Here is a 20,014-nt window from a genome sequence, read left to right as displayed (position 1 = left end):
TACTGCAGCAATGGTACCTGCCAATTTCTTTTTCATTTGTAACTTCACCCATTGCATAAATAAATCACAAAAACTCTTCAGAAAACCAGGCCATCTTGCACTAAATAACCGATTCCTTCTCTCAAACACTAAAATGTGGAGTATGTATGGCATATGGCAGGAAAAAACAGGGTAGCAGTAACATAAAACACTGTAGTACAAAAAAGAAGATCCAGGTTTAATATCAGCTTGTCATACAGTTTAAAAAATGAAAGACGGCCTCCTATTTTATGTGGACAGTAAAGAAAATGTGTACGTTTCTGAGAAGTAAAACAACAGTTAAATATTCACATTATTCACTCTATACCTACAGCACAGCATTTTAGCTATCATACCTGTAAAATAAGCATGTCCTGGCGGAGGTCATCTCCATGTTTGAAGATGATGCCTATGGTTTCATTCGATAGAGCAGTTGGATCTGCACATTTAAACTCAAGCCACAGGGGCTTCTTCTTAGATGCCATTACTTTACATTTTTCTATCTGTGAAAAGACACATTTATTGCTAGGCATTGTACTCCAACATAACACAGCTAACCTTTTCATACGTCAGCTACAGAGTAGTTCACAAACCTCCAACCTGTTATACCACACGAAACACACCGAAATGACATGTAAAGAATGGTACTCGGCTGCCACAGAAAATCTCACTGAACCTGCAAAGCTTTTAACACTCTCCATGATAAAGGGAAAAGCATGCCTTGATGCTCTGAAACTGGATTTAACTTGTAAATCTGCTTCAGACAGAAAGAACTTTCGAACCAGGAATAAAAGCTTCTGACATAATTGGCAAATATTGAACTTCCCAACAGCACTCTGAGAGCTGCTTTGCAAACCAGGAAAATAATAGTTGTCCAATGCAATTTGCCACATCATCTACCCTCATGACTTCTAGTCACCTCGGTTATTCCAGAGTGCTTGATTTAATTCAATTTCCTAAGCAAATCATTCAGTCAAATTTATGTGGAAAATGGCACTTGTGAAAGTAATTTAACATAATAAGTCATAAAATAACAGAATAAACAGTCATTTAGGCTTGCTAAATTTTTAATCTTGAGAAGTTCAGCAATGAAACTACAGAAATTGCATAATTTCAAATGTTTTCTCAACTAATCATGTCTAATACAAATGTAGTATTAACACTTTCTATCCTGGAATTCCTAGATCATTGTTGGAACACAACCATGTACAGTAAAGGCATCTAAAATCTAGGATCTAAATCTAGATCTAAGCATCTAAAAAAACATTCGTACACTAGTGCTTGAGAGCTGACAGAATTAATGTCAGAAGAAGAGTATTTTGGGATATTCATATTTTGTAGATTGAGGTTCTGAGCTTGCAATTTGAAATAAAACAGTTTGTACATGTTTGTTTGTTTTTTTTTTTAAAGAAAAGAAATGCTTATCTTTGAATGTACTAGAAACACTGATTTTGCTCCTAATATCTGGTTTAGAATGTTCAAATTTCAGGCTAAGAGGATTTTAAGCTTACGGACAAGTAACACTTGCTAGAATGAAGATGAAATTAAAGGTTACCAACATAGCTCATTGTATCAAATGTGTCTGTTCATACAGTTTGAAGAAAAAAAAAAAGGCTGTAGCCTATGTATTTTTGGACATAACTACTTTCCTTTGTAAATCAATTGCTTCCTGTATCTAGGAAGGTCCTGGTAGGGCTGCACACTTCCTATTGTGAAGGAAAACTAGAAAATATGTTTTATTTTGAAGTCTATTTTTTGTTAAAAAGCTAAATAAATGAAGTTTAAAAGTTAAAAAAGTATACAAGTATAAAAATTGATAATATTTAAATTAAGATTTTGAAGAAGTCAGAAATTTTATATTCTTAAGTAAATAATGTTTGAATTGACTTCTGTTCTCACAGCACCTCTGTCGTGCCCAGCTGAGAGGTGTTCAGCTCTTTCAATCTGAAGATAGACTAGGTTGTAGCCTGTCCACAAAGGCACGGGTTTATTTAACAGAAACATGGATAGATATGGAGAAATAATATCAGTTACCCAAATGAGTACCCTAGTGACTGGCTTGTGGGCTCCCTCTCGCTGCACATCAAGTGAATCCAAAGATCTTCATTGTGCTTCTTCACCCTAACCTCACATTGCATAGTAGGTGCAAGAGCAAATTGACTTTCACAACACATCTGTTGTTTTATTAATCATGTTTTTAACTTCGCAAAACATGCAAAGGCATGAGCCTTCATAATCTCACCACAAAACTGCAGGAAGCAACACATAAAAAAAAAAGTGTTTCTTAACATGTTTCTAAAAATGCTAATTTATATCCTAATAAAAGCAACACAATCAACATATAGATATTGAAAAAATCAAAATAGCTAAGGTCAACATTTTTGTCTAGTAAGACCATGGTCTGGACCTAAACCTTAATGACATATGAAGGTCAGAGACATCTTTAAGGTAAGACAGAGAAAGTAAATGTAGGAACAGAAACTGAATATCCCAAAGCCCCTGAAGTGAACTGAAACAGTTTTATACAGGTATTTAATGTAAAAAGAAGTCAGTTACCTGGTTAAATCCTCAATTTAATTGACATTTAATGATTAGGATTCTATGATGTTTTTGTTTTACTGCATGGTAGCATGTAATTACATTTAGAAAAATGCTATTAGCTACGGGAATAAAATCCTTCTGAAGCCATGAAATATCATATTTCATGCAAAAAAAAATTTTACCAAATGAAACATACTTGCAGATAGGAGATTCTTTTTCAAAAAAGGATTTGTACTACTTACCACTAGGGCTCCTGCTCTTAGCCCAGGATCATATGGGACTCTAAAACTTTCTGGAAGTTTGCTGCTCTGTAGTTTTTCAAGCTTTTGTCTAAGCTGTGCAATAACTGCAATTGCAAGTAAGAAAAGTTATTGAAATCAGAAGGTGGAAGGAAAAAGGTTATAGCTAATCAAACTTGTTAAGCAACACGATTTAACAAAAAGAGTCCCCGTTTAGTTTTAAATTGCTTTCCTCAAGGATGTTCTGATTTGAAGAATGAAGGAAAACTCTTTAACTTGCTTTATGAATGGGGCTGTTTCAGACACTTAATGCTAAAGTCTTCAAGCACCTCACAAATCATGAGCCCTCTACACAGTGTTGAAAGTACTACACAGTGCTTGGTGTTCTTCTGAAGACTATCTCTAGGGTTTAGGAGATTACATTAAAATGTCACCCTTCATTTAAAAAGAGCAAAAGAACACAGCACAACACACAAAAATATATTTTGACCTTATAACTGCCAAAGAAAAATTGATATATCTACTTCAAAGGCTCAAAAGGAAGACGCAACTAAAAGCACCCTGCATTTTCCATTATTTTGACCTATCTCACTGCACTTATAGCCAGACTCGTGGCTTTTGAATTCTTGGAGTACTGTGTACTATAACCATAAGGTATTCAACTACAGAGATGCTGAATTTACCATCCAAGATTTCCTGTTGTAGCCTTGTTAATCTCACATTCCAGGAAGAAGAAAATTTGCAGTTTATTTATTTATATGAACAAGATTTTTTGTTTACATACAAACTGAATCTCTTCATTGATAAAACCTCAAGCTTTTGAGTCTTCAACTTAAAGCAGTATGCATAATACCATGCACTTTGCTCATCTCAGCTAACGGACATGAGCAATATAAGCAATACATTGGATAGTACCCTTTGTTAGGAGAAATACCTGAATGCTACTCCAAAAAAAATTGGAGCTACACAGTAGAGACTGAATATACATGTTCAAGAACTTTTGATGCTAAAAATTAAAAAGCAAAAAAAATAGATTTTAATGAGAAAGCTTGCAATGGACCTGGATATCTAATATATACAAAATTATGACATTTCAAAAGCTGCTATCAAATCAAGAAAGTCAAGCCAAGAAAATTCACAGAATACACATGGGAAACCTATTCTAAATGCTTTTAGAAAAGAAGTACCTAGAAATGCCAGGTGATTGATGTGACTCTGGTAAAAAAAAAAAAAAAAGATCTGACAGCAAGATACAGGAACTCATAGTAAAAATTAGGCATTAGCTGATTTTAAAACACAAGTGAAAGCACTTGCTAAAACATTTTCCAATGTTGACCTAGCTTAAGAACAAAGTACTACGCATTTTAAGAAAAGAAACAGCTGCAAAGGCACATACTTGGAAGACAAATCATCTAATACAGTGGTGATGAAACCAGACAATCCTATCTAAGCTGGTAATACTATGATCTTAAGAACTTATTTATTATCACTTGTTATGTTTAATTAAAAACAAAGAGATTACACAAAAAGTGAAAGAAAGTTTGATGGCATGATTGCTACTGGAGTACCACAGACCTAAAAGCAATTTAAAAAAAAATCCACAAGCACTTGAGGAAGAAAAATATATACAAGAATTAGAGGAGTCTGCATGACAGAATGAAATGAAACAGTCTAAAGCATTCAGGCTTAAAATATAAATAAATAAGAGCATTAGAAACGATAGGGCAAATAAGCAATGAGCTAAACAAGAAAGTTTAGGAAATACATTTTTAAAAAATTAAGAAGTATAGAATGCCTATAGGAAAAATTATATCCTCAGTAATCTGAGAATAAATTAAACCAGATATGTCATTAGTAGGACAGTCTGAATGAAAGCCTTATTCAGTGGAAATGTCAATTATGTAAGACTTCTCTAACTGTTCTGCTGTAGATTAAATACAGAGATTCTTTAATTTCAAAATCCGGTGGGTGTTAATGTGATTGCTTTCTCTTGAAACTTTTCTTCTTTTCCCACATACCCTTCACAGATAATGCATTATGGAAACCACTGCTGCTACAGACGTACATCTGCAAGGCTGTAAGTTTCTTTCTGAGACATTCGAATCTGACCAAATGTGTTTAGATTATATAGCACTTTCAGATAAATTTATAGTGCTGTTTACAAAGAATACTTCATATGCATTTAGTAAGTCTTGTAATTCACATTATGTGGCAATGTAACTGATATATATTGAAGAATAAATAAATATTACCCTTTAAATTTCTTTGTGATTTCATGAAGTGTCTTTTTCAAGTGACATAAACAATTTTAGTAACAAAGGCAGTACCCAATGCTCTGTGTTTATACCATGCTTTTGATACAGAAATCTCCAACCCCAAACAATATCTCCTAACAGCCAGTAAGTACAACAGTCAGTTCCTCAGAGGACGCCTCACTTCTCCAGACAAGGTCTGCAAGAACATCTGCATCCTGACCACCACCCCAGCCACCTCTACGTAACCAGAGCAGGAATGACTTTCTGAACCAAGGACTTTGTGGCCTAGAACATACTAGGCTGAACACACAGGAAGAGCTGGTCTCTCTCTACTGCTTTTAGAATTTGAATATTGTCATATGTCTCATGCAGTTAGTCCCAGCTCCAAGCAACTAACAGGAATGATGACAAAAAAGCTTTTAAGGAAGTCAGTAAAACAAAACAAAACAAAAAACCCTGCTTCCAAAGCAGTGCTTACAGGAACTGAAAGCAACAATACCACATTTGTGTCTCACAGGACTCCTATTCATCACATCACAAAGCACCAAAGATGTGCTCTGATTCATGGCTGATCCACCAGCTTCTTTGTGACCTAGCAGAGACTGTCCTCAACTCCTCCATGGTCTTGCCAAGGGTGTTGGAGTGACTGCTTAGGATAACGCTGTGTTTCTTGGCAAGTGTCATTTTTTGTTCATTTCCAGTTAATGTTTGTGTCCTGGGTTGATTCTTTTTTCAGTGCTGGCACTGAACTAAAGAATATGTTCAAGATCTTAACCTCCCAGTTGCATGGCATGAGGTTCATGAAGATAAGTAAAAGCAGCATGAAAATGTACATTCTACAATATTAATATTCATCCTTTTTGGGGTGGAAAGAGCAAACAAATGTATTATTAGTTCAATCACTATCAACTTACACTGGCATTTTATAAAAAGTAATAACAGCACCCTTTGACTGTCTATGTAGACAGGTATCTACAGCATCATCTATCCATGATTTTTTTTAATAAACAGTACAATTTGATGTCTATATTTTCACACCCAAAGGGAAAAACAACACTATTGCAAATGTAGAAACGCCTGTTAGTGCATACCTTGAGAAGTGACATCATACTTTTCTGCAGAAACCGATTTTATCTCCATTGTGACTTTATGCAGCAATTCAATTACTTGAACCTGTTTCATGAAATCATGTAGCATTGCTTTTCCACAGCCCCTAAGATAGGCTTCTAGGATCACAGCGAATCTCTGTTGGTAGTGCATGGACTGGGCAATCTCGCTTCTTAAAAACCAAAACAAGAAGTGACCGATTCTTTTGTTCTAGAGGTGAAGTAAAACATTACAATTAGCACACGTGACAATTTCTTGACATAATGCCAGGAATTTAGCATGAGTTGGCTGTATTTTAAAGTACTTACTCTCAAACCCCGTTTTAGCAGAAATCTAGCTAATGCACTGTCATGATACGGCTCAAATTTCACAGCCTGAGTAACACAAACAGAAGACATGTTAGTAACATATATAAGGCACTTACACTTTATAGTTGCATTTAATACTTTACAGATGACATACAGAACACATTGATGTAAGAGAAGAAACTATAATAAAACAGGCCTTTGGAGAAAACAATGTTGAAGAACAAATAAATGCTTTTTTTTTTTTTTGTGCTTCATTCAGCAAGCGCCTTCTATCTGCAACAAGTTCTTTTCAGATTTGTTATTGATGGAACAAATAAAAGCAAGGCAGGGACTGGCTAACCAGTGAGACCAATCTGAGCTCATGAATGCCAGTGAAACAACCCAACACCATCTTCAGGCCACAGCAAAAACCAATAAAATCAGAACAGTCTGCAGTCTGGCTGACACAGAGGGCACTTGAAAAGATTATTGCCAAATGAAATTATGTGTTTATAATCATTCTTTAATTAAATTTTTCCATTTGGAAGCACCATTTTTTTGACTAAATCCACCATGTCAGGACTCAGGCACTAGGGTTTGTGGCTGTGATCCCCAGCACTAACAGCAGCAGCAGAGGATGCAGGAGCAGCTTTTCAGCGCACCTCATCTCAGGCCCTCTGCCCTTCAGTCCCTAACGAACCCCACAATGGAAGGAAGGCTCTGATACATACCCTATTCTGGTGGAGTACAACTAAGAGGAAGACTTCACCAGAGCTTTTTTTTTTTTTTTTAATGACTCTATGAACACAGACCTTTTTTCTCTTCCAACAGCCACTCCCTTCCACCCAAGCCCGCAGATATTTCAATGCTGCTGCCAAAACAGGGTGGAAACAAGAAATCAACAACTTTTTTGAAGTCTCAGGACTGGAATGTTTTTTTACTGTTATTCTCACCCTCACCACAATAACCAAGTGTCTACAAAAAAAGAAAAGACGCCCATCACATGTTCAGGCACTGGGCTGCGGTGGGGAACTTGTCCACTTCAAGTGGGTTTTCCAGCAGCTTCTTTCCTGTTGACCTAAGGAGTCAAGATCCAAGGAGGATCATATTAAGGCTAATGGGGAAGAAAGGTAGGCATGTACATCCTGTGACACAAAAAGGGAAATAAGAAGCAAACAATCTCTGAACAGTCACAAAATCCCTCACGTGGTGAGAGGTGGTTGGTGAATGGCTTCAGGTTCTGGAAACAGCGAGCCAGGAAGCAGGGAGATTAAGGACAAAGGGATGTGCAGAGAGCCTGGTGCGTGTCCTATGCTCAGCTTTCAGAAGCATCAAAGTATGCCAACGTCTAGCGATAGCTATTCAACGCAATATAATGGCTCTTTCAAGACCACTCTGCTCTACAGCTTGCAAAGAAGCAACCAAGGCACCAAGAGAGGCCTACAAAATTCATCAAACAAGTCACAGTGTCCTATGAACTCTTAAAAGTACCGCAGCACACAGCTGTATTTTTATTAGTAGTATTAAAATATCAACACTATTTCTGAAATGTAAATATTTTTGTGGGTTTATTCAAGAGGAAAAAAAAAATCAAGCTTTTTCAGTCAACCTTCTAGAATGAAGCAACCCATAAAAAGCTGTGAAGACTTGTTCCTTCCAGCTGCTAAATGACATTCAAGAAAGCCAAGCACCAGACTTGCCCTTCAAGAGTCTCATAATTCTGCAAGAACTGTCTTGACCATCTCTGCAATACTGTTTTATTTCCCCAAGCAACAACATCTTATTTAGGAAAGATAATGAGAGCTCACAAGCATAAATTGATTATAAGATATATACAACCTTTTACTTTGTCTGTGAGATTATGGCTATGAGGCTGTTTCTGTGTTGTTGTTGTTTTTGGTTTTTTTTTAATAAAAAAATCTTTTCACTGCAATAAGGCACCCAAAAGCAATGATTATTGCATAAATTCAGATGGATTTGCTTACAGGTCCAAGAAAGGCTATCACAAACCTCATTCTGGTATACGTTTTGCTGAATGATCGTAGTGCATATCCCTGAAAAACAACTTCAGAATGAAATACAGCCAAACAACCAGCCATTGTTTCCAAACAAGACCTCCTTATATTAAGGTTGTAAATGTATTTTAACATAAAAGAATACTAGAAAAATGTATTATGACTATCCTTATTACGCTTGTGTTTTAGAAATAATTATTTTAACATATCAATCAAATCTTTCTTTTTTTCTTCACAGAGGCAATTATCAACATTTGAATACCAATAATAAAAGGTAGCCATTAAAAACAAGTCTGCTAGCATTTCATCAGGTCCCTGCATGTCAATGCCTTGTCGATTCACCAACAGAAAACCTTTACTCACTGCCATATACAAGCAGTTCAATCTTTTTTTGTTGGTATTTGTTTTTCAATTGATTTTGCTGTATTTTAACTATCCCAACCATGTTTTATCAACTGCACAGAGAACCACAGACCTTTATAGGAAGTTCAGTGGATTTATTTAGGGCATGACTACTTCTGTTTGGGATAAGCTGGTTGGTAAATAAAATGTTTGATTTCTAGCAGCGCTGGGAGGTAGGATGGGAATATCCTGTGCTCAGTGACATAAGCCATAAAGCTTTCACAAAGGCACGCATGTGGAAAGTGATGACCAGTTTCAGAAGAGACATCTTGGATGTGTCTATCAGAGCAGAGGAATGCCTAACATTCATTCATTCTCTGAAAAGCGTGGATTTTCAAATATGCTGTGGTATCAATGCTCTGCTGCAGGGTGCTGAAGGCCTGTGCTCTGTAATTAGCTACGGAAGAAAAGACAAGAGAGCAGCTGAGAGATGAAAGTTGGGAACTAGTAATTTTTTCCCTTTTGGGGATGACAGTATTTTAATTTCATGATAAGTTTCTCACTGAAAGTGGCACTGTAACATTAAACTACTATGACTTCATGCTACGCTAATTTAATTTACTGTTAGAGAGAGAGATTCTCTTTAAAACTCTCCAGAATTGTATTTCCTGAAAGCAAATCATTTAAAAAAACACATTAAAAAAGATTATTTCCAACCCCCCCTTCTCTTAGGCACTTTGATATGAACCAATCACCATCCCAAACCCCTCATTTGGATACAAAAGCGAATAAAATTGCTGAGCCACACGTAGACTGCAAACCTTGCAGCCAAGCATATATATAGCAGCAGCTCCGTGGGAGGTCCAATGAGGTAACCACAGCGGTTCCTTTGGTTAATGCATAAGTGCATAAATTCTGCCTGGGGAGCCTAATCTTCAGACAAGCGAAGACAAGGCTAAAAAGGCTTGTTTAAAGCATTACTGATGTGCAGCAAAGTCTGAAAACCTAACTGCATTTTCGCAGTAACCAGGGCTCTCTCGGAGCACACATAAATTAAAAGCCCCATCCCACAGGTTCTCAGGCTGCAGCATTTCCCTTTTTTTTTTTTTAAATGCCAATTCTGCCCTCTGATTCTTTAAAAAAAAAAAGTATTTCCTGCTCTGCAGGCTGACAGCCCTTCCATGCGAACCAGAGACCTGTCAGCTCTGGGAAGCCTGCGGAGCCGCCGTGCTCCAGGGGACGCGTTTACCACGAAGGGCTGCGGGGTTACACCTTTCATCAGCCATCAGACTCGACTTCGCCGCTGACAGCCTGCCCAGCTCCAGCACCACTTTGTTGAAAACAAACCGACCAATTTGCTTGGATAACTGCTATAAACTTTCCAGGCATTTCATCTAGCAGATCGCACACAAAGCACTGCAAATAAATACAGTGGTGACTCATTTCCATTAAAAACATTTTTTTTCACGCAACTTCCCAGAATGAATTAATTTTATGTATGGAGACATAACATCCTTTCATTTACAGTAAAAATTGTTTAGAACCTTCTAAATAAATTTTCCCCCCTTAACAGACCAAGACCATTGCCACATATTACGTAACTACACTGTCATTCTTGACCTAAAATCCAACCTGTTTTTTATTTTGCCTTCACTGTGTGAACATCTGCTTTTGCTTTCTTTGTCTCTACTTTCTCTCTAGAAATTGGTAAAGCTGATCAACAGTTTGTCAGTGCTGTGGGATTCAGACCTGACATGACCAGGGTTAGAGAGCAGTTGGGATTTCCTCCCAACATATGCCAACGCTGACAATTTTCAGAAAAACACACTGTTGTAGACACGAGGCAATGGTGCTACAAAACTAATAACATAGACAAAAGATGAAAGTGGAAGGTATGTTTTGGGTTAATTTGGTTAGTACCACTGCTTTGATTAAAGACCAAAGACTTCAAAACCAGGGCCACTTGCAGGCATGGGAATGGTTATGTGGTAATGCAAATATTCTCAGAAGCCAGAGATCAAGAATGCAAATACCCCTTACCTGCACAAGTTGCAAAAGATAATGAAGAACATCATCATCTTCTAAACTTTCCAGTTTTTGAACTGCCATTGCTCGTACATTTTCATCAGAAAAGTTACAGTCCAGAAGTTGCATTGTCAGTCCAACATCTAAAGTGCTTTGATCCCACGCCTCCTTTTTAGCTAGCAACTGGTACGTTTTGGCCACTATTTCTTGTTGTCCCCATTTGACAGAGCTAAGCAGCTTAGGATACGCCTTGGGGTGCTTTATGCTTTCGTATCTAAAGTGCCACAACAGTTCTTTGTCCTCCGGAGAAAGTGGGTTAAGCGGGTCAGTTGCGATGATCTCTTCAAGTTGCTTGCGAAGCTGGTTGGGCATTTCAGCTCGAGTCCTGTCCCCTTGGGAGTCAGATGTTATCCTGTGCTTGGGCAAGGCAATTGGGTGACAATACTTGTCCAGCACAATAGAGATGGCCATGGAGTTTTCTTTATCTGGATTAGTTGCCGATGTGAGTTTGTCTGCATTGATACTTCCTTGTTCTTCCCCCTTGCCTGGGATTTTCCACATGTGGAGCACATACTCCCCACTTCGTAGCAGGAAACGGTGATCTATCAGCAGAAGATTTACATAATAGAGAAGCTGGGTTTTGCATTTCGAATCGGAGTTGGGGGAGTCATGAGACTGAAGGTTCGTCTTTGTGGACAATCCCTGTGCTTTACCACAGTATATCTGAAGATTCAGGAGTGCTCCCTTAGGCAAATCCTTGATTTTGATATCAAACTCCAACCAGATATTCCACAGAACCTCCTCAGTAAAAGGCTTCGAGGAAGTCCTCCTCTGCGAAAGGAGCTGTTGCCCGTGTTGAATGTTAGCCTCAACAAACACCGTAAGATCAGTATTTCTTGGTAAAACTGGGATATCAATGCCAATTATTTTCACCCTAAATTTCCTGTTACAATCCCACAAAGAGATAGTGAAGACCCTCTCGTGATCTTTTCCGTCTATCGTCAATTGCTCATGATACCCTGTAACTCCTGTACAGTCATCCACCAATGGCCACTCCTCCTTCTGAACCTCATCCTCGCTTGGGTCGGGGGGGTTGTCTAACACCAAGTGGATTTCTTCCCCATTCTTAAGGCATTGTCTTATCCAGTGAAAATCTTTGATTGGTGTCTCTCCAGTAATGTACTCATCCCTGCCACAAATCCTGAGAACGAAATCCAGTTCGCTGTGATCTTCAGGAATATCCATCAAAGATTTCTTCTTTGCCATTTTTGTGAAAAAGCTATGGAGAATCATATCTGGAGTGTCATCTATTGACACTTTAATTTTTTGGCTAGTTGTTCCTCTATGTATGATTATGAAAATGTTATTATTAGTGATCTTCTTAAACAAATATTCTGGGAGTGGCTTAGATGTAGTCCATGGGTGCATCGCATACAATTTAGGATCCCTGCAGGCTACCTCTATCATTCGTGGAGTGACTAATCTGCGGCGGGTAAATTCTAGTTCATCATCATGCACGTTGCTCACGTCGGTAACATCATACCCAATTAAATTGTTAAGCTGCCGCTGAAATTCCTGAACTTCTTCTGATGGTTTTTGTTTCTGGACAACGTATATCTTGCCTACCTTCTTCTGTAACACTTTCCAGTACAGTATGCAGTCTAAGGTCTGTAATACTTGATGCTTATCATAAATTTCATACCATTGCCCCTTCTTCTGATACTGGAGAATGAACTGATCCGGGGTGAATGCATGGTAGAAGTCTGTGGTTTGGCTCATCTCTATTGCACGCATCCAAATCTGTGCTTTCATTTGCTCAACTGTACAGTTTCCAGCTATTTCGAGTAACATCATTTCCGGTATTTTAGTATGTTTATTGCTTGTAGGTAAAATGAACTCAATGGCTATCAGTTCCATTGAAGACAAATTACTTGATGTACAATAAGGTTTCATTCTTCTTCTCCTTCGTTTGTTTTCCTCTCTCATAACAACAGGCTGTTCATAATCCCCCAACTCCATGCCAGAAGAAATCTAGCAAAACATAGGAATATTTGATTATTTTCTCATCTACATCTTTCTTTACTGTTTTCTTTTTTCTTTTTAATTCTTTGTAATTAAAATCACAGGCCAGTCCAAATCCTGCTGTGTGTTTTTTAGGTTTCCTCTTCCTCTTAATTTCTGGTCATAAAAACTTGATTTATATAAACCACTCCAGACGTAATCTATTCAATTCAAAACCAAATATATTAAAAAAAAAACAATGATTAAGTAATTGAAATAGAGCTTTTAAACAGCCTTTCCAGATTTCACTAAGAATAAGCGGTCTGACTGTATATTTCTGCCATACTGACTTGCTCTTGCTTCTCTTTAATCAAATTGATTCTTCTGCTGCTTCTCCTGTTTTGATGTTGTTGGTATTAACATAAGTGGATTTTCATAGAAATCAAAGGACACATTAATGTGTCCGAGCACAACACTATCCTACCAAGCTCTAGGAAAGGCTGAAATGAACAAACCAAACACTTCATTTGCAGACTGGACAGAAGTGAGCCTACTCCCATTTTCCTCTGCCTCTCTTCTTAGTGATGAGGAATAAGGATTTACACCCCAAAAAATCCCTTAAGATTCAAAAGTCTAGTTCTTCAGACAATTATTTAATATGCATCTAAATTTACGCCTAGCGTCCTTAGATGTGCTTTTTAAAAATAAATCAATTCACCAGACTGGTAACACCCAACCATTTCAAAAGCTAGGACTTTGATTATAAACTATAACTTTGTTTCAGAAGAAAAAACTCTTAAGGGGAGGGTTGGAACTAGATGATTTTAAGGTGCTTTCCAACTCAACCCATTCTATGATTCTATGACATTTTATTACCCTATGCATCCCATCACACCTAAACCAGCTGTAAAACTATTTTGAATGTCAGTAGTTTACCGTATTGGGTTTCAGTAAAAAAAAAAAGTTCACTGTTAATCTCTATTAAACAATATTAAAGTGGAAGTTATTCACCAAGAGCCTGGGAGAGGAAGGCAGCGTTGGTCGGATGCACTCGCACAAGCTGAGTAAAGTTAAGTTACAGCGATACATGAACATCTTTTTCAGATAACGTTTTTTACAAAAAATCTTCCTCTAACTGCTGCAAAAACTCAAATACGCCATCGTAACGATGCCCTAGCAGATAACAGAACAAGAAGATAAAAATATCTTAAACTGAAACAATATAACCTGCTAACGAAAATTATTTTTTCAAGTCCCGGAAAGCAAACAACTGTGGACACCACCTTTATCACTAACAAAACACAAGGAAATATTACCTGCTTATCAAATAAAGGCTGAATTGCTGAAGACGACTCATTTGTTTAATTTCTGAAGTTCCTTTTTTTTTTTTTTAAAGGAAGATCATTCACACAAAAAATTCTTTGTTTAAGCTGTTCTGCTTTTCTTGCTCGCCCTCCTATCCAGATGCAAAGGAAGTGCTGCACTTACCAGGAAGGAAGTTTTAACCAAGTTGATTATACATACGATTGCTCATTTTTTAAAAAAGTCAGAATGCTTTTCCTGTTACAACAGTAAAAATACATTTGCAGTATAGCAATTTAATTTTAACACACATGCATACAAGACATGCTTACAGCCTGTCTTTAGCACGGGCACAGACTGCTAAAAATAATTTGGGTGGTAAAACTGATGAATCTAAATAAAACATTTTTAAAATAGTGTGAGGATAAAATATATTTTAGGAAACCTAACTACATTACAAGAGTCGAATAAATAATACTAGATAACAGAAAGCAATTTGCAATGTTTCCTTATTTTTATTTGCATGGTGGTCCTTGAGGGCCTTTGAGGATTCCCAACTTAAATTATTTACAGTTTTTTAAGCCAATCTTTGTACAAACATCACATGAAGATGGTATATTCCCAGGATCTTGCATGGTAGCCCCTCATTGACAGAACCACTGGGCAATCTTCCTCCGCGTACTTTAACTCATCCCGTTATGATTACAAACACCCAGTGAAACCCATTGGAAATTATGACGTAAGATTTGGAAAGAATTTAAATTATGGACTTTCAACCTTAATTCTTGTGATGAACTACAACATGAAGAGCTGTTCCTTTGCCAAAAAAAATCCCTACAGGAAAGGATTTGGAAAAGCAATTTCAAATCAGAAAGGAAAGACAGAAAAAACTCCAATCTTACTCTTTTCCCTATGATTTTTCCAGAGAAATAGTGACTATTTTGAAGAGCAATAAGTAAATGCATGCTACAAAAATGATGACTTTAAGAAAAAGAAAAAAATACAAGACAACTGAAAGATATTTTAGCAACAGTGAAGTGATGGTGTCTTTTATTTTTTTTTTTACGATACACTTTTTATCTCATTAGACACCACCCTTACTAAAAAGAAAAAAACAACTCCCTCTGTATAGGCAAAAAAAATCTGATAGCTTCTTACCACCTCTAATGTGCCGTGCACAACCTCTGAAATTACCACTTTGCCAAGGTTAAGAAAAGAAAATACTCTCCAGAGTACGTAACTCTTCTTACTTCTAGCACTGTTTTGCTTGGCAGCTAAGACTGATTTCTTTTTAGAGATTATATTTTCTTTTCTACAATATTTCTGGAAGTGAGTTTGGGGAAAACACACCCTGTCCCAGCTACCTTTATGTTCTGGAGTCATTATTTGAAATTTCTCAAGGAACTTGCGAAGGTGCCCTGGATGTTTTGCCACTGCCACGAGATCTACCAGTTTAGGCAAAAACATCTCCAGAACTCATCATTTGGGCACGTGCAGCCCATTAGCTTTCATCAGCTGCAGCCTCCGCAGGATCCCAGCACCGCATATGACTTTCCTCCCCACTGTGCCTCCTGGCTGAAAAAATGTGCATGGTGCTGGAAAACTTGAGCACTCACCTTTCAGTCTCAACAGCAATGCCCAGGATGGTGGAGGAGAAGGAGCAGCCAGTATGAAATACAAAGGAAATGGAGCTGGAGGTGTAGGAAAAGAAATGGAGCAATGTTGAAGGGGGAAATGGGTTTGCAAAACCTATGTTTTGACATTCCCTGACTTTGCAGCACTCTTGTAGAGTCTGTATTTTGAAGTATAATATCTAAAACGCATAATACAGTCAGGAATTTCATGTAGGTTTCTTCATTTAAACATAAGCTACCAGCAGCATGACTTTTCATGCCAAGAGGTAACATAGTTTTATCACAAATACCTCTCATTCCAGCAGTCCCTGTGCTGACCTTTCAAGTAAAACTAGACTTGTTACAGTTTCGTAGGCTTTTTGCCAGACCTAGGACAGAAAGCCTGTTTAAAATGTCCTAATTTTGCCACCATATGACATGCACATAAGGAAGAACTTATCAAACACATATACAGATATATTCCATCTCCTGCTAAACTGTTCTAGTTCTTCTCCATTGATCATGACTATCAAGATGTTCAAATGAAGCATCTCTACCTCAGGCAGCAGAGAATTACCCTGTACGCTGCTCATCTGCTCTAATTATTTGACAGTTTCATCCACTTAAAAAGTCCAGGAGAGCAATACTGTGAGAGGATGAGATATTCCCAGCAAACTGCATCAGCTACAATGCAAAACGTGTGATGCTTGTGCAACTGCCCATACAAGATGCTCTTCTCCCACATTCATTTGGATCGTGACCTGCCGTGTCTAGTCCAATCTAGACGTCCAGCACCATCCCCAGTCCAGCTCTGAACCTTCTTCGTGAGCTTCAGAAGCCAGTTTTTGGACCAGTGGCCATCTCTAACCTCTGTCCCTGTCAGACCGGTGACCATCTCTAACCTCTGTCTCTGCAATGACAGACAGAAAAGAGTCCCCATTCTTACAGTGACGCCAAAATCGTACCTATTTCTTGCTAATCCATGTGTGGGCAAGGCCCAAATGTATTTCCTCATTCATATGCGTCAGAAAACTTTTATAACTGAAAATCATTTAAAATAACTTCCTAAAACCTTTGTCATGCCGACGCATTACTTCCAGTATTGACTTTTGCATATGCCTATTGCAACAACACCAAGAAAAAGATTTTAAAAAATCAACTCTTTTTTTTTTTTTTTTTTCAAATTCTTACAAGCCTCCACAATTTTGAATTTCCCTGTATCAGGAGAAGTGTCCCACCGCTGGCCCGTGAATCCTGATGGGGTGCAATGGAGCGGGAGGAGGTGGGCCTGTAAAAGGTAACAAAGAAAAGCAAACAGGCTCGCCTTCGTCTCCCATCACGGTCCTATCTCACCACTCAGCTCAGCAAACTGATCACAGCGGCAACAGAAAAAATTGGTTAATTTTCAGCTGGATCAGTTCCTTGATCTTACTCATCACTTGCAGGAGTGGTAGGGCAGGGAAGGGAAAAGAAGGGAGGGGAATGGAACCAGCGCTGGTCAGGGTAACCAAGACTGAAACATTCGCAGCGGGATTAGGAGATAAATTCATGAATAAACTTGTTAAGTGATTTGATAACACTGGTTGAAATGTGCTTTAAAAAGACAATGTGGTATTATCGTGGGTTACTTCATACATTCTGCTACCAAATTTTTTTTTTTTTTAAATCAATGGATCTTTCAAACTTCAATGCCTGGTTAGGATTGCGTTAGATTTTTACTAGTTGTTTATTCTTTACTAGTTACTCAAATGCTTTTTTTTTTTCTTACTAGTTTCTGCTTGTGGTTTAATCCACCATGTGAAAAACAGAAATTAGTGTTTTGATTTTAGTGTTAACTCCTTCCCAGACAATATAACTTACAAGAAAATAGGCGCTATCAGAGAAAGAATTACCTCATGCACACGTTATGCAAATATAATAATAATCCATTTACATTCACGCTTTCAGATAAAGCTAGTTTTCAAGATAAACGCAGAAAATGACATGACCCAAAGGTTTCCAAGTAACAAATTACATCTACTTGCCAGCATTGTTCTGTAGGAGACTGCTTTGCATTTGCTAGATAATAGTAAAATTTATCTCCCTAATGTATGTATTATGATGCAGCCCCAAACTACACAGACAGCACACAGCACTAACACATTAAGCATAAACACAACTACAAAAACTGTTTTGCTTAGTTTTTTTTGTCAAATCCGCTAGCAACTACTAACTTTCAAGGGAACTGAAACAATGCAGGTTCCCATTAGCTAGTAAACTTCAACAATAATACAGTCGTGTTCTTCATCAGAAAGTATACTAATCAGCAGACACACCTTAACACCTCTGTCAGAAGTCTGTACAGGGAAGCAGACTGCAATATCGCTATGGCCGTAATATTTTCAGGACCCCCCTATCTGCACTACAAACCTCTGCATACTTCGGTTTCTTCTAAAGGTATCTACTTGGGATAGATACCCCAAATCAAACAAAAACTTCCAGCTGGTTCCAAAAATTCGGATAGGGAGTTTGGCAGAGTTCTGGTTGTGTACGTGACAGGTGATCCAGCTTTAAACCAGTACTTTACGGAGCCCGAAAGCACAGAGACCACAGCTATGGTTCCTGCAGTGACCCTGTTAGGATGCAGCCTATCCTTTAAAGTTGTGCTCATTTTTCCAAATACCGATCTTTAACTGCATGATCTGATTTTTTACACCAAAATCCAACTCCTGAACGCCCTAAGTGACGCCTTCAGACATTTTTTTGGTCAGGGAAGGTTTTATGGTCTACACGAGCCGGGTAGACACGAGAGATTCTTATTTGTCGGATGAGGAAATACAGTTATTTATTGTCTAGGAGCTGCGTCGCAGTAGAGCTGACTCAAGATCTTAAGACCAGCGGGAACAGCCTCGTTCAGCTCGCACTGCTCGGTTCAGCGTATGAACAGCTGTTTTTAGCAGGCTTAGCATCAAACCTGTGACTCCTCTTTGGGCCACGACCAAGGCCGCGACGAGCGAAGCCCCAGCCGACCTAAGGCTGACTCAGCCCTTCCCTGGGAGGCTGAGACGCCGGCTGACGACTCCCCACACCCTCTGCAGGGGGTCTCGGGGCCAGGAGCCTCCCCTGCGCCCCGGGGCTGCGCCTTCCCCCGGCCCCGGGCGGAGCGGGGCCCCCGCCCTGAGATGGCGGCCGGCGCCGTGCGCCCGCGGGGGCCGCTGCTGCGAGCGGGGCAAACCCCGCGGCCGCCACCTCCACCGCCGCCACCTCCGGGGGCCGGGCAGGGCCGGGCCGCGGAGCTGCGAGACCCCGCCGGTCCCCTGCGAGGCTCGGCCGCGGCGGGCAGCGCCGGCCTGGGGCAGGGTCCGGCGGCGCCCCCCGGGACGGAGCTACTCACCGCAGCGGCGGGGCCGCGGCCGGGCTCCGCGCAGGTGCTTTCCTCTCAGCGGGAAGCGGAGCGGGCCGGCGGCCGGGCGGGAGGCTCCATGGCCGGCGGGAGGCAGCTCCGGAGCCGCCGCCAATCACACGGCGGACGAAGAGGGAACCGGCGCTGGGGCCTCCCCGCCCCGCTCGGCCCGGCCCCGGCCCCGGCCCCGGCCCCGGGCTCTGCGGGTTCCCCGTCCCGTCCCGTCCCGTCCCGTCCCGTCCCGTCCCGTCCCGTCCCGTCCCGCACACCGAGGCGAGGACGAGGCTGGTCCTTACCGGGGCTTGCCTGGGCTGTCCTCGAAAAGCCCTGGCGATGGTGGTCTGGTGGTCTGCTCCACTGCTCCGTGGCCTTCTCCTTCGGAAAGGCTTTCATGCTGTCTGATTAGATGTCTACTTTTGCAGGATTAGCCTCTTACTTGTCTTATCCCCTCACACCCCCTCTTTTTTTTTTTTTTTCTCCTTTTTTTCCAGCTACTTTTTATTTGAAGGCGCTGGATTCTTGCTTTTCTGCTAGCCTCTCATCTCCAGGCCCCTTAGCCCTGTCTCTCTGCCTTTTGGTCGTCTTCCTCAGCCCCCTGGCGATTCCTGTAGCCTGCCCCTGGGCTCCTGCCAAAGGGGCCGCATCGGCTTTGGAAGGCGCTGCTCTGAACTGGACATCGTAGTACTCCAGCTACGGCCTTGCCAAGGCTGCCCGCAGCAGGAGTATTAATTCATCAGCCTTCCAGAGCCAGGACTCAAAATGCAGCACAGGCATAACCGTTCACTTCCAACTCAAACAAACAGCACCCCGTCACAACCCGTTCGCTCCCCTGGCTGCTGCCTGTTCGGCTCTGAAAGGAGCTGAGCATTTGTATCTCCTCACCTCTG

General features: G+C 39.9%; 1 protein-coding gene across 3 annotated transcripts in view; it reads right to left on the bottom strand.

The window, feature by feature from the left end:
• The window catches only part of PIK3CG (phosphatidylinositol-4,5-bisphosphate 3-kinase catalytic subunit gamma), a 37,045-nt gene extending 17,480 nt beyond the window's left edge, over positions 1-19,565 (bottom strand). Inside the window, exons 1-6 of one of the 3 annotated variants that reach the window (XM_083805177.1) lie at positions 19,424-19,565; positions 10,845-12,860; positions 6,469-6,534; positions 6,145-6,370; positions 2,802-2,905; positions 375-521 (exon numbers count right to left, since the gene is read on the bottom strand). In XM_083805177.1, coding sequence (XP_083661303.1) covers positions 375-521; positions 2,802-2,905; positions 6,145-6,370; positions 6,469-6,534; positions 10,845-12,848 — 2,547 coding nt within the window. In that variant the 5' untranslated portion in view covers positions 12,849-12,860; positions 19,424-19,565. Of the gene's footprint in view, positions 1-374; positions 522-2,801; positions 2,906-6,144; positions 6,371-6,468; positions 6,535-10,844; positions 12,861-14,146; positions 15,786-19,118; positions 19,352-19,423 lie in introns of those variants that run through there. The other 2 variants (XM_083805175.1, XM_083805176.1) reach the window with 2 other exon arrangements.
• Positions 19,566-20,014: the final 449 nt, after the last annotated feature.

Source organism: Anser anser (assembly GCF_964211835.1).
Source record: "Anser anser genome assembly, chromosome: 1".
In the NCBI taxonomy this organism is placed as follows: domain Eukaryota; kingdom Metazoa; phylum Chordata; class Aves; order Anseriformes; family Anatidae; genus Anser; species Anser anser.
The sequence above is the reverse complement of the archived record's forward strand: the minus strand, read 5'-3'. Positions and strand labels throughout refer to the sequence as shown.